Source organism: Thamnophis sirtalis, unplaced genomic scaffold (genome assembly GCF_051295495.1).
Source record: "Thamnophis sirtalis isolate CommonGarterSnake01/CBP01778 unplaced genomic scaffold, rThaSir2_p1.2 scaffold_7, whole genome shotgun sequence".
Taxonomy (NCBI): Eukaryota; Metazoa; Chordata; class Lepidosauria; order Squamata; family Natricidae; genus Thamnophis; species Thamnophis sirtalis.
The window spans coordinates 84304262-84316730 of record NW_028261387.1 but is presented as its reverse complement, the minus strand read 5'-3'; the positions used below and the strand labels follow the sequence as shown (position 1 = coordinate 84316730).

The following is a 12469-nucleotide window of genomic DNA, read 5'->3' as shown; positions in this document are numbered from 1 at the left end:
TTTAGCGGTCAGCAGGATGAAAATATCATATACCATAGTTCCACTAAGGAGAGGAAACAATTTTGGGTCCATATTTTATAACGAATTGTGTTAATACCCGTATATTTCAGAAACAGACTGTTTGAAAATTAGCAGTACTATATTTCCAAGAATGCAATTCTCCAGATTTTACAATATTGTTCCCATCTTCAAAGCTGTCAACAAACGAAGTGTTCATTATGGAAAGTTGAAAATAAAAAAATGCCATCATTCAGGGAAATACATTTTCCTATAGAAAAATACACGTACATTTCTTATAAGTGTTTCTGTTAACCAGATTTGCGAAGTTCTTTGGAAATTGAATTAAATCTTGATCAAAAATGCATTGATCGGTATAATTACCATAGTTGTCCATTCATTCTCTCTCCCTCCCTCTTTTTCTCTCTCCCCATCCATCCATCCATCCATCCATCCGTCCGTCACAATATTATGTTTTGACCATGGTATCTTCCACCTAACACATTAGTCTGCACCTGGAACCTTCCACTGCTGTTGCAAATATTTGGAAGATTCTTCCCCAATCTGAAATTCTCCAGATATGTTGGACTTTGGCTGCAATTTATATTATCCTTAGCCAATATGACTCGCTGGCTTTGAAAACAAGACTTATTGTCCAACACAACTGAAGGCTTCTAGTTTTGGGAAAGCAGAACCTAAGATCCATCAAAAGGATCAATCACATGATAGAAGCACAATAGCATCTTCTCAAGCATGATGCTTCGGTAGTTGGAACTAGCATTTAGCGATCAGGACTACTGACCATTAATGCACACAACATCTCAAAATCTGTATAATCTTCTTTTGATGTTTCCCATTTGTTAGTCACCATACATGACTAACAAATTTTGTGGGAACATATTCCACTGACCCAGTATTTTCCTGCTTTGATCATACTAGCTGCTGTTGATGACAGCTGAAGTCCTAAATGTTTGGAGAAACAGTTCAAATACCAGCTGACCTACATGTATTGATCAGTTGCAATGCATCTTTGGTAGGTTAACCTTGTGATTAAAGGCATGAGGTAATAACTATATACTGTACATAGTCATGCTAACATTGATATAAATCAATTAATGGAAATAAATTAATAGAATCAAGCAAAAATAGATCAAGACTAAAATGTAGCAGTGGTATTTCTTAGCAACCATTTGCAGTCACAATAGTGATTTTATGACCAATCCTTGCATTTACCGTGTTAACCCAAAAATAAGACAGGGTCTTATTTTCTTTAGACCCACAAAATATGGCTTGGGCCTTATTATCAGGGGAGGGCTTATTGTTTTGGGGTTGCCGGGAGGCTGCTCTCTAGAGAGTGGGCTCCCAAAGAGCCAAGCACAGCCTCAGGGTTGAACGGATGTGTTGCGCTGTCGCAGCAGCACTACACAGCAGCCATGAGGTGACCACGCTCACCAGCAGCCGCCCAGCAACCCCCCTTTCCAGGCGGGCACAACGCCATTCACTGACCTAGGGGTATCGCCAAGCCGCATGAGCACCCGTTCGCAGCCCTATAGCTCCCGCAGCTTGGCGCCTTCGGAATGGCCTAGGTCAGCGAATGGGGCTCTGCATGGCTGGAGAGAGGGGTTGCGCAAGTGGCTTTTCCGCTCCCCACTCGCGCGCCTCCCAGGCTCACAATGCCTTTGCTTAACTCTCCCTGTAGAACCAGAGCATCTCTGCTGCTGCCGCAGCCGCCTTGCTTTTTCTGCGGCTTCCAAAGCACGGAGGTAGGATGCCAAGTCTTCCGGCAGTTGCCTCTCTGGAAGTACGCTCTATGGTTGTATGCTCTGGAAATACGCTCTGCCGGCAGTTATGGTCAACACAACTTTAAAAAGATTTTGAGACTTTAGAACAGGGGTCCCCAAACTTGGCAACTTTAAGATTTATGGACTTCAACTCCCAGAATTCTCTAGCTGGCTGGAGAATTCTGGGAGTTAAAGTCCACAATTCTGCCAAGTTTGAAGACCTCTGCTCTAGAAAGAGTGCAGAAAAAGCAAGAGAGATGATTAGGGGGATGGACACTAAAACATATGAAGAATTCTGTATGTCTAGTTTAATGAAAAGAAGGACTAGGGGAGACATGATAGCAGTGTTCCAATATCTGAGTAACAGTGTTCCAATATCTGAGGGGCTGCCACAAAGAAGAGGGGGGGATTAACCAAAGCACCTGAAGGCAGAACAAGAAGCAATGGATGAAAACTAATCAAGGAGAGAAGCAACTGAGAACTAAGGAAACATAGAACAATTAATCAGTAGAACAATTTGCCTCTAGAAGTTGCGGGTGCTCCAACACTGGAGATTTTTTAGAGTTTTGATAACCATTTGTCTGAAATGTTATAGGATTTCCTGGTTGATTTCCTAGATTAGAAGACCTTCAAGAACCCTAACAAATCCTAAAATTGTCCCCAGATTTTGGAAAATAAAATCCCAATTTTCAATTTGAATTTAGGGACTTAAATTGATCAGCAGGTTTCAGCTATTTGCTGCATTCTTCAGAGGAGGTTACATATTTTAAACAAGATAATTCATTAAGTCACTCAAATATTAACAGATCTCTTAGGCAAATAAAGAAATGAGGAAATTAAGCAATTACTTCCAGTATCTGTTAGGACTTAACAAGAGAAGTGTACACCTACTCCAAATTATTGGAAAGAGCCATTGTACACAATGTTAATCAAACATGTTGAACTGAGTGACAATTGCTAAACAGGACTTTGTCCTTATGGTTTGTAAGGTTCTTCAAACTTTGCAACCGAAAGACTTGCATCCTACCTTTCCCAAAGCAGAGCATCTAGTCCTGTGAACAACAAATGAGATCTAACAAGGTCTAGCATAGTAAAGAAAGCTTTATATTAAATGCTGTGGAACATTCTTATTTATGAGCCTGGTACCTCCTATATACAGTATTTTTGGCTACATATCTTCAGTATTTTCAGGGAGAATGGAGATAGATGATATTTAACTAGGAATAATAGGAGATATTCAGGGAAATACTGAACCAGGGCAAAAAGAAAAGGTGGAAGCTAACATGAATATAAGAGGGTGCAAATCCTGTAGCAGGCTTTGAGTTCTAAACTGTGGTGCACCTCAGCCCCAATCCTTGGCAAGTTGTTGCATAGCTCCAGGCAAAGTCAAGTGGCCACTGTTATATGATATCTGGGTAACAAAACACAGGTTCAAACCCCACCTCAGCCATGGATGAAGCCACTCTTTTTCTGCCCAACTTGGCTCATAGGGCTGTTTTTCTGGTGGTGGTGGTGGTGGTGGTGGAGGAGGAGAATACAAGAAAGGAGTGTTCAATGGCCACCATATATCTCCGTCCCTCCCTCCCTCTCTGTTATAGGGGTAAAGGTATGGGGGAGCCCAACATCTACTCTCTTCTCAATCCTATAAGATTCTTGGGTGACTTTGGGGAAGTTACTTCCTCTAAGTCAACCTACTTCACAGGTTTGTGGCAGAAGGCTTTTGTATGTTTCCTTGTGTTTCTGAACTCTCATAAATCAACAAAAGCTATGAGATCTCAAAAAACTTCTGGAAAGTTTTGTAAAAGAAGGCAGAAAGAATACTTTTGAGGTCTTAAAAAACTCTTTGAAGAATCTAGCTTACAGTGGGAATATTAACTTGTTAGCCTTATAGGCATCCTTTATTATTATTTTCATGTGGCTTTCACCAGTAATACAATTGCCTGCAGCCTCACCGTCTACAGTGAATAATAACTGCCTTGAAGCTATCAGCTGCAGCTGGTCCTACCAGGAACAATATCAGCAACATCACTTTACAGAACCACTCCCAATCTGTTGTCCCTAGCATTCCTTGGATTATAAAGTATACAAGAACAGGATGCAGTGCCTGAAAATTATGGGAGCTGAAGTTCAACTCACCTCAAAGACAGCAGAAGTCAATTTCCGTTATTCTGCATTTTAAACACTTAAACATGCTTTGTGCACATTCCCCACCCCTGCCCTTACCACTCTGCCAAGTAAATGGCAGGGTGTACTAAGAGATTCTAGCAGAGGAAAAATCTGAACTGGCGAATTACCTCATTTTCCCAACTGCCCCATATATAAACATGCAGCATTATAGGGTGGCTACTACAGCAGGTAACTCTGAACCTCAAAGGACACATTGGAACAGCTTCTGATTGATTTCAGCCTAATTTCTCGACCCTCGCTGGCATGATTCAATTTATCTAATCTGTATTGATGGGACTGATGGTTAAGGCATTGGGCTAGAAACCATAAGACCATGAGCCTTAGGTATAAAATTACCTAGGTAATCCTTGAGCCAATCACACTCTCTCACTTTACAAGGTTGTTCTGGGGGAAATAGGAAGAGGAAGGAGTATTAGATATATTCACTGCCTTGAGCTATTTATAAAAACAATAAAGGTAGGATATAAATAAGTAAAGTAAATTTAGGTTGGGGCCAAACAGCTCCCCTAAATTATGGGTTAAACTGCACAACTTCTCAGGATTTTGAGGCATGTTCATCAAATTCCATCAAATACTGAAGAATATGTATATAGCATAACTGTAGTGCAGAAATTATACCCTGACTCTTATCCCCTAATGTATCTTAGAATGCACTTTCAACAGCTGGATTCACGAGTGGTTAACCTGGTTAATAAAGTGAACCCATTATCTGAATTTGCCTACACCTTTGAAACAAACTAAGCAAATGACTGAATTTGCAGAACACCCTAAGCTATATCTTTTTTACAAAAAAAAAACCTCCACACCTAATAAGAATTAACACTAATGAATTTAGCACTTCAGGCAAATATTACTGCTATTTGGCTAACTGATTTCATTAAGCATGTTGTATATTCCTAACCAATGAGTAAAGAATGTATTGCCATTGGGAATTCAATACTACATGTTATGCAAAGTAGCCGTGGGTGATGCTGCAGTCAGTCCTGGCTTACACAAGACTTACACAAGACTCATATTTGCAAATTGCTGGCACTGTTACATTTTTAAAAAAAGATGCTAAAATGCAGTTTGTTAAAATGTCTTACAAATAGACTAGTCATTTAAAGAGAAAGCAGACTGTATTAATATATTTTATGTATTACTTACTTACTTAAATTTATCGGGTGCCCAATTCCAGTGGAATCTGGGCACAGAGAACTGGAAAGAACATAAAATAGCTAAAAACATTAAATCAAGTACACAGACCATCCTAAATAATCTAGTAAACAATACAGCAGACCTTCCTCCTACTTTATTTATCCTCTCATAGTTGAGGTGAGAGCCTGGGACAAGTCCAGCAACAACAGAGCTCCTGGGTCCATTATTCCCCCAGGATGATGAGGACAAAGAAGTACAAGGAAGATCTATTAAGGTTAGAGGCCTCTTCACCACCACCTTCTGTGCAGGATGGCCAAAACGACAAAGATGGGAGAGGGAGATCATTAAGATACTTTGTCATAAATGTCCAGATTGCTAAGCACCCAATTTTTGACCATGTGACCTTGGAGATAATACAATAGCGGTAAATGAGAGGACTGGTCATATGCCCACTTTTTTAGCACCATCCTAACTTTGAACAGTCACAGAACAAATGATTATTTTCTACTGCCTGAAATGAGAGTCCAATGATGGTGTACCATTCTGTGGAGCTTCTGTATACTGTTCTCTGGGTCTGGATCCTAGGGTGCCTCTTTGGTTCTCTGAGGAACTCAGAGATGAAATATCAGAAATGGTACAGGAGAACGAAGACTATAGACCCTAGAGACTATAGAACATGGCTCAAACTTTTTATTGATATTTTCCACACCGGGATAAAGGCAGCAAAATGTATTTTACTATTCTATCATCTCCTTCAATAGCCAGCCAACAGCCTTAAATAAAGCAAGGGAAGTCTGTAGGGATATTGTGAAGAATATTCTAGGCATCTATCAAATGGGGTTGTTTCTTTTTTGGAGTGTGTGTGTGGGGGTGCCATCAAGTTAGCAAAGCCAAGTTAGATATACCAAATCCCAAAGGTCCACCATCACTGGACTAGAATCACTGGACTCATTTGATTACTAAATTTCATCAATATATTTGGGTCATATCTATATAAATGCCTCCTTGAGCTTCTATAGAAAAGGTAGAGCATAAACCCAATAAATAGCAATAAGCTTCTATTAAGCACACTCTTTTTCATACAATATTAACCAATTCCATTTCTCCAGAAAGTATTTTTCTTCCAGCATCTGGAATTTAGGAGTATACTTCTGCTGAAACAGAAACTTACATAAGTGGTTTCATCCTCTTAGACACAACACTTCGCATGTTGAAATGAGACAGAATTAAATTCTATCTGAGGAAAAGAAAGCACCCCAGATCCTTTTCCCACTTGAAATGCCAACCTATCCCTTTGTCCCAGCTCCCTATAGAGGCACTATACCCCCACTCACTCTGGGGTGTTGATCCAGATGATATCCAGGTGGCAGTAGTAAACACACTCTTTATCTTTGTAGGTGTAGCAAGTACAGCGTTTGGCTCTGTGGTGGACCTCCCCCACGTTGTCCAGTTTGGAGCTGGTAGATGAATTCAGCCTTCGGGGTTCTGTGCTGGTTTCTTTGCTGACTTTCTCTGAGAGCCCCAGAAATCTCACCCCTGTGCTGTTACTCCTGCCCACACTGGGAAGCAACAGGGGGTGAGAGGTGGGTAGTGAGAAACCTGCAAATTGTGGAGGAGGGGGGAAGTGGGGGTGGGGAAAAAGAGGCCAAATTAGATAGAAGCTGTTCCTAGCAAAGCAGTTGAGTCCTGCAACAAAACTCCTAGTGCCACATCTTGAAAGTAAGTGGTGTCAGGTTTGGATTTCTTTTTCTCAACTTCTAGAATTACAACTGTGACAAATCACCAGGCAACATTTAAACAGAAACCACTCAGATGCCCCCCACCTCGAGTTCACAGTAATGAATGAAAGCTGGGGAAGAGATCAAGAAAGAGAAATGCAAAACAGAAAGTTAATTATAATGCAGCAATAAAAAAATATTAGCATGGCTAATAAAACAGTACTATTGGGACAAACTTTAACAAAACTTGTTTTTCCCAAAACTGTTAGCATATATAACAAAATTCAGATTTAGTAAGGGGAGAGAAACCCTAGTTTGTACAATTAACACACTAGAGAAGGATGGCATCAAATGTGTTTATTACTGTCAGACAGGTGGTCGGTAATTTGAAGAGCCATTTGCAATTTGCAAAGATTTATGTAAAGGCTGCTTCAACTATAGTAATGAAGCTCAAAGAGGTAACTGATGAGAAAACATCTTGAAACCCCCACATTTTAAGCATCCTCTAAAAAGGTGGAATTCAAATGAGATCAAATCCAGCCTGAAAGCATCCAAGAGGTTTCCAGACACAACTCAACAGACTCTTCAGAACTCCAACCCAGAATCCTGGAAGCAATTGTTTCATTCAAACAAACCCAGCTAGAAATGTTAGTATTATGTTTTTCCATCTTCAAAGCACTCTAGCTAGATACTGTCACAACAAGCCTGCAAGGCCTGCCAGGGCTCTCACCTCCAAATTCCACCCAAGACTGTTTATATCATCTCTGGGCTGTTGGCTAGTTCTTATTTTAGGATTCTCAGGTGCCAGTTTCACAGTCTGCCTCTCCACCATCACAATTCCTAGTAAAAGAAATTGGATTCTTTTTTCTTCAGAATCGAACACATACGATTTGGCCACCACATATATTATCAGCAACATAACACCTTACAAAGAAAGGATCTCTCTTTCCCTTGATAGAAAGAAATAGTGTAGAATTATAGGGCTGGGAGGGACCTCGGAGGTCTTCTAGTCCAACTCCCTTGTTCATGGCAGAAAACGTTTTGTTTTGTTCCATCCATACATCAAGAGCAAAATATATTTTCCCTTGACGTGCAGAACGAAAAAAACATTTCTGCATATTTCCTATGGACTAGCATTAACGACTGGGGATAAAAGATAACCTTAACAAAGTTGGCAACTAAAAAGCTTTCAAAAATTTAAACGATGGCTTTAGAAGTGTGATTTCGGAAGTTAGGAGCTCTCTGTCCGAAGTAGGATCTTGCTTTTTATATGCTTCAAAAACATTAAAATTGTTATAATTATGTAATTGTTTTTTAAAGAAGTGTATTGCTTTCTGAATTTATTCGGGATGCCTCGATTTCTCCGAGGCCCGAAACAACTTTATTTACGAAGAAATTCGTGATGCCCATTTTCCAGGCAGTAACAGCGAGCCGAACCAAATTCCAAGCCAACTTGCCTAGCCCCGCGGTGGAAAAGCAACCTTTCTTTCGCGCGGCTAACTGAAAGCCGCTGTCAAGAATCATCAGGCGAAATAGGCATCTCTTGCAACTTTTTATTTATTTCGTTAGTTATTTTTCCTTGCATTTTACCTGCGCTCGAGAGAAATGTAAGTCCAACCAGTATCAAGAATCCCCGCTCCATGAAATCCAGATTGCAAGCTTCTCAACTTGCAGCAAATTCCGGGAGCAAGAGAAACGCTGTCAAAAAAAATTAAATAAATCACAAATCCAAATCCGGTTAATATTTGCAACGCGTCAAATTTCTCCTGGCTGGCTGGCCGTCGCCACGCGCGCCCAGGTCTTCTCAGCGCCTGGAGTCTCGAAACGCCGGGGGAGCCTTCCTTCCACCTTCCCCGTTTTTGTAAGCTAGTCCCAAAGAGGCAAACGGGACAAAGCCAACTCGCGCTCCATAACTTGCCTGCTCTTTTCTCGATCCTTTCTCTCTTCCTCGGCAGCGTTCAATCCGACCCTAAACTGGACTCTGGTTTTTCCAGGCAAATAAAATAAAGAGCACATTAGACGCCGTCGAGCAAAGAGCCGTTTCCAAGCGCGAGCCTGGAAAATATTCAAGCCTGTTATCGCTTCGTCTGTCCAGGCTGTTGCATTGTGCTTCCTCCGGCGAGACGCCGAGGCAAGACCAGCCGGCACGCGCTGCTCCCACGCCGAGACCACCGGACCAGCCAACTGCAGCCGAAAGCGAGAGTCTGCGCGGCGAGCGCACTTCAAGGGAGCGCTTCACTTTGCTGTGGGCGGGGCGGGGAACCCCGGGAGAAGATGGGCGCGGCTCCCCCAGAGGTCCTGGAGCTGGTTGGTTATGCCTTAGGCCGATTTTACATGCTGAAGTCCGTCGAGGCTGAGAGAATCCTTTGGCGAGGATTCAAGGGATACCCATGCGAAATATAGAATGAGTTTCTGTAAAAGGATTTGTCCAAAGACTTCCGTGAAAACATCAGAACTGCCCGGCTCAGCTATAGGCAAATATAGGTTGCGTTTACAACATCGAAAAGGGCTATCGTTTAGTTTGATTATTGCAACCAAACCAAGCCAAGCCGTGGTTTTGTGAATTCAACAACGAATGGCTGAGTTCACAAAACTAGCAAAATTGTAAACTACATAGAAATATATAGCCCTCTGCCACCTAACCCATGCAAGATTGTCCACTCCTTCCTTAAACGATAGCTCACAAACCACAATTAAATTCATAACAGGGTGCCAAACCAAAATTAAACCAGATTTGCATTGCATGAATCTAGTTATTATGGCTCAGTCAAGCTATAGCTAAAATAAGCCAAATAAAGCTTTGTTTCAATGCAGCATCTCTTATATAGGTAGGCTTAATTAAGGATACGCATCCAGGATACCTGTGTTTCCCCACCACCATCCTGCTGAAAAAACTCACTAACTTTCTCCATGGTTTGGTTCACACACATTCTAAACAAGGATTTGCATAAACTCAAATCAACACAATTATCTCAATTCACACAAAATGCTAAGCCAAAAACGACCAACCATAGGATGGTACACTTGTGTGAATTTAGTCTTCCTCTTCCTTATCAGTAAGGCTGAAAAGAGGGAACCAAGTGATGTTTATTGAACTTCCAGTAGGATCTGCTTTCAAAACTGGCTAGCCAGGTGCTCACAGGGAAGAGTCCATTGATTTATTAATGTCATGACCTTTATATATCTATATATTATGTAAGTACAAAGGAAGCAGTATAGCCTTTATTGTCACCATACATCATATATACAATAAATAAATAAATCTAAGCTAATGCCAGATCACATTTAGCAGGAATAATGCAAAATACAAAGCTCTTGAAAAGTTCCTTCTAAAAATCTGCAGTTCCTAAGTGTGGCTAAATGCCCCTGCCAAAAGCAACTAACTATGCCTCGTTTACAGAAGAGCCACTGCCATAATACACCATACAACTCTGTCACTGGTAAATAATTTACACTGCCTAGATCTTGTGCTGAAGCACAACAGCCCAACTTGTCAATGTTTGTTAAGGAACCATTTGGTTCAAAAGTACAATAAAATTGAAGGTCAGGAACATGTAAGCACAGCACATATAAAAAGCACCATTTGAGAAATATAGTTAATAGTTGGTTGCAAAGTGAGTCAGATGTTTAGACTGGATTTGGTATTTTTATCCATCTATCCAATCCTTCCCAAGGACCTGGCAAATATTGTTTGGTGGAGTTAAAAGTATCATTGCAGGATATTTGTTTGTTTGTTTGTTTCATCAAGTATGAATTAGATAATAGATATAAGTATAGGCATGATTATGAATACATAAAATGGATACAAATACAAAGAAATATTAGGATAGAGACAGTAGGCACATTGGTGTGCTTATGCACTCCCCTTAAAGACCTCTTAGGAATGGGGTGAGGTCAACAGGAGACAGTCTAAGGTTAAAGTTTTGGGGGTTTGGGGAAGAAACCACAGTGCATTTACTGCAATCAAATTTGGAGCTGTTTACCATAAGTGTGTATCTATTGTGAACGCCTGTTTTGTTGTGGTTGAAGCTGAAGTATTTATTGACAGGTAGGACATTGTAGCAGATAATTTTATGTACTACATTTAGTTCGGATGGTAGATGGCAAAGTCCTAAATTGTTCTAAATAATTGTTCTAAATAAGTTCTAAATAAGCTGTTCCAAGTAAAGATGCCTTTTGTAATTGACTGATGGTGATTTTGTCAATGTATTTAAGTGGAGCTCCAAATTTACTGAAAGTACTCAATAGTAATATAAAGTTTTTTTCTGACAGCTTTAAAAACAACACTTCTTGAAATGATCAGGTGATGAAATGCTGGGAGTGTCAGAATTTTGCAACTAAAATTATTGCTAACATGGAATACTAGTGTTGAATTTTCTACTTTCCTATTCTGTATATATCGAAAAAGCTTGTCTGCTTTTTATGATTGTTTTAATCATGGTGTGAACATTTACAGAATTTTCTATCTAATTGTTATGTATTAAAGAAATGTAATGAGCAATTTTGTACAATGGTCTGGATTCTATACAGGCAGGGAAGGGTTTTCTTAAAGAAGAAAACATAAATACAGTACAGTATGTTCCCTTTATATTTCATCAGACCCTTAGAAAAGGAGTGCTTTGGTCTTTGCCCCAAGAGCAAAGTCAGCTTTAGAAGTAACCAAACACTTTCTTTAAGTGCAATAAAAGTTCAGAAATAAAACACCCTAATTCTGGGCTTGGATCCAATTACATTCTTTGGAATATAATGCAAAGGATTTGACTGAAACTTCATTGCAGAAAAATAACTGTCAAAATAAGTAAATAAATTTGTTTTAAATTCTCAGTCTAAAATGCTTCCAATCAAATGTTCCTTTCAGTGTGATTATTTTGATGAAAGGGAAAGATATCACCTGCAACCTGAGAAGAACAAATGCTTGTGTTTATATTTGCTTCCTAAAACAAGAATGGTTTTAATCTTATGTATGACCAGGCCCTGAAAATCAACAAATTTAGTGGAATTATATAAATGATTCCCAAACATGGACCATGAGCCCCCCCCCCCCCCAAGGAACATGCCATATTTGTGTGGAGTCATAGTAAGTTTCTGAAGGGCCATCCAAGCATATAATCATTTTGTCATTATCCTCACATTTCATTCTGTGTGCTAATTTCAGCAACATAAATATTGAAAACTGCTATAGTTTATGATATAGTATAAGAGTGGCCATGGAAATCATTCACAGAGACAAATGAGGTTGACAAAGGGGACACAAGCCAAAAAATGATCAGGTAATGATAAAATGCTGTGTGTGTGTGTGTGTGTGTGTTTGTGTGGATAGATAGATAGATAGATAGATAGATAGATAGATAGATAGATAGATAGATAGATAGATAGATAGATAGATAGATAGATAGATAGATAGAGTGTCACAGAGACAAATGAGGCTGAGGGGGCACAAACCAGGGGACACAAGCCAAAAAAGATGTCAATCTCTGGGTTACCTTGGTACCAAGTAAAAATCACATGAAAGATGACATGGCGCTCTTCATTAAATTGAGTAATATAACAAACCTGAAGAAAATTTTAAGGACTTTAATTGTTTTAATGTTTTAATTGTTTTCTTATTTTATGATGATGTAAGCTGCCCAATGTCATTTGATAGTAAAA

The 12469-nt window shown here is 39.8% G+C and overlaps 1 protein-coding gene across 5 annotated transcripts in view; it reads right to left on the bottom strand.

Moving 5' to 3' along the window:
• The window catches only part of EDN3 (endothelin 3), a 49142-nt gene that overhangs the window by 19816 nt on the left and 16857 nt on the right, over positions 1-12469 (bottom strand). For 3 of the 5 annotated variants that reach the window (XM_014063573.2, XM_014063575.2, XM_014063576.2), the window contains exons 1-2: positions 8411-8867; positions 6437-6701 (exon numbers count right to left, since the gene is read on the bottom strand). In XM_014063573.2, the coding sequence (XP_013919048.2) occupies positions 6437-6701; positions 8411-8462 (317 nt within the window). In that variant the 5' untranslated portion in view covers positions 8463-8867. Of the gene's footprint in view, positions 1-6436; positions 6702-8410; positions 8868-12469 lie in introns of those variants that run through there. The other 2 variants (XM_014063574.2, XM_087720527.1) reach the window with 2 other exon arrangements.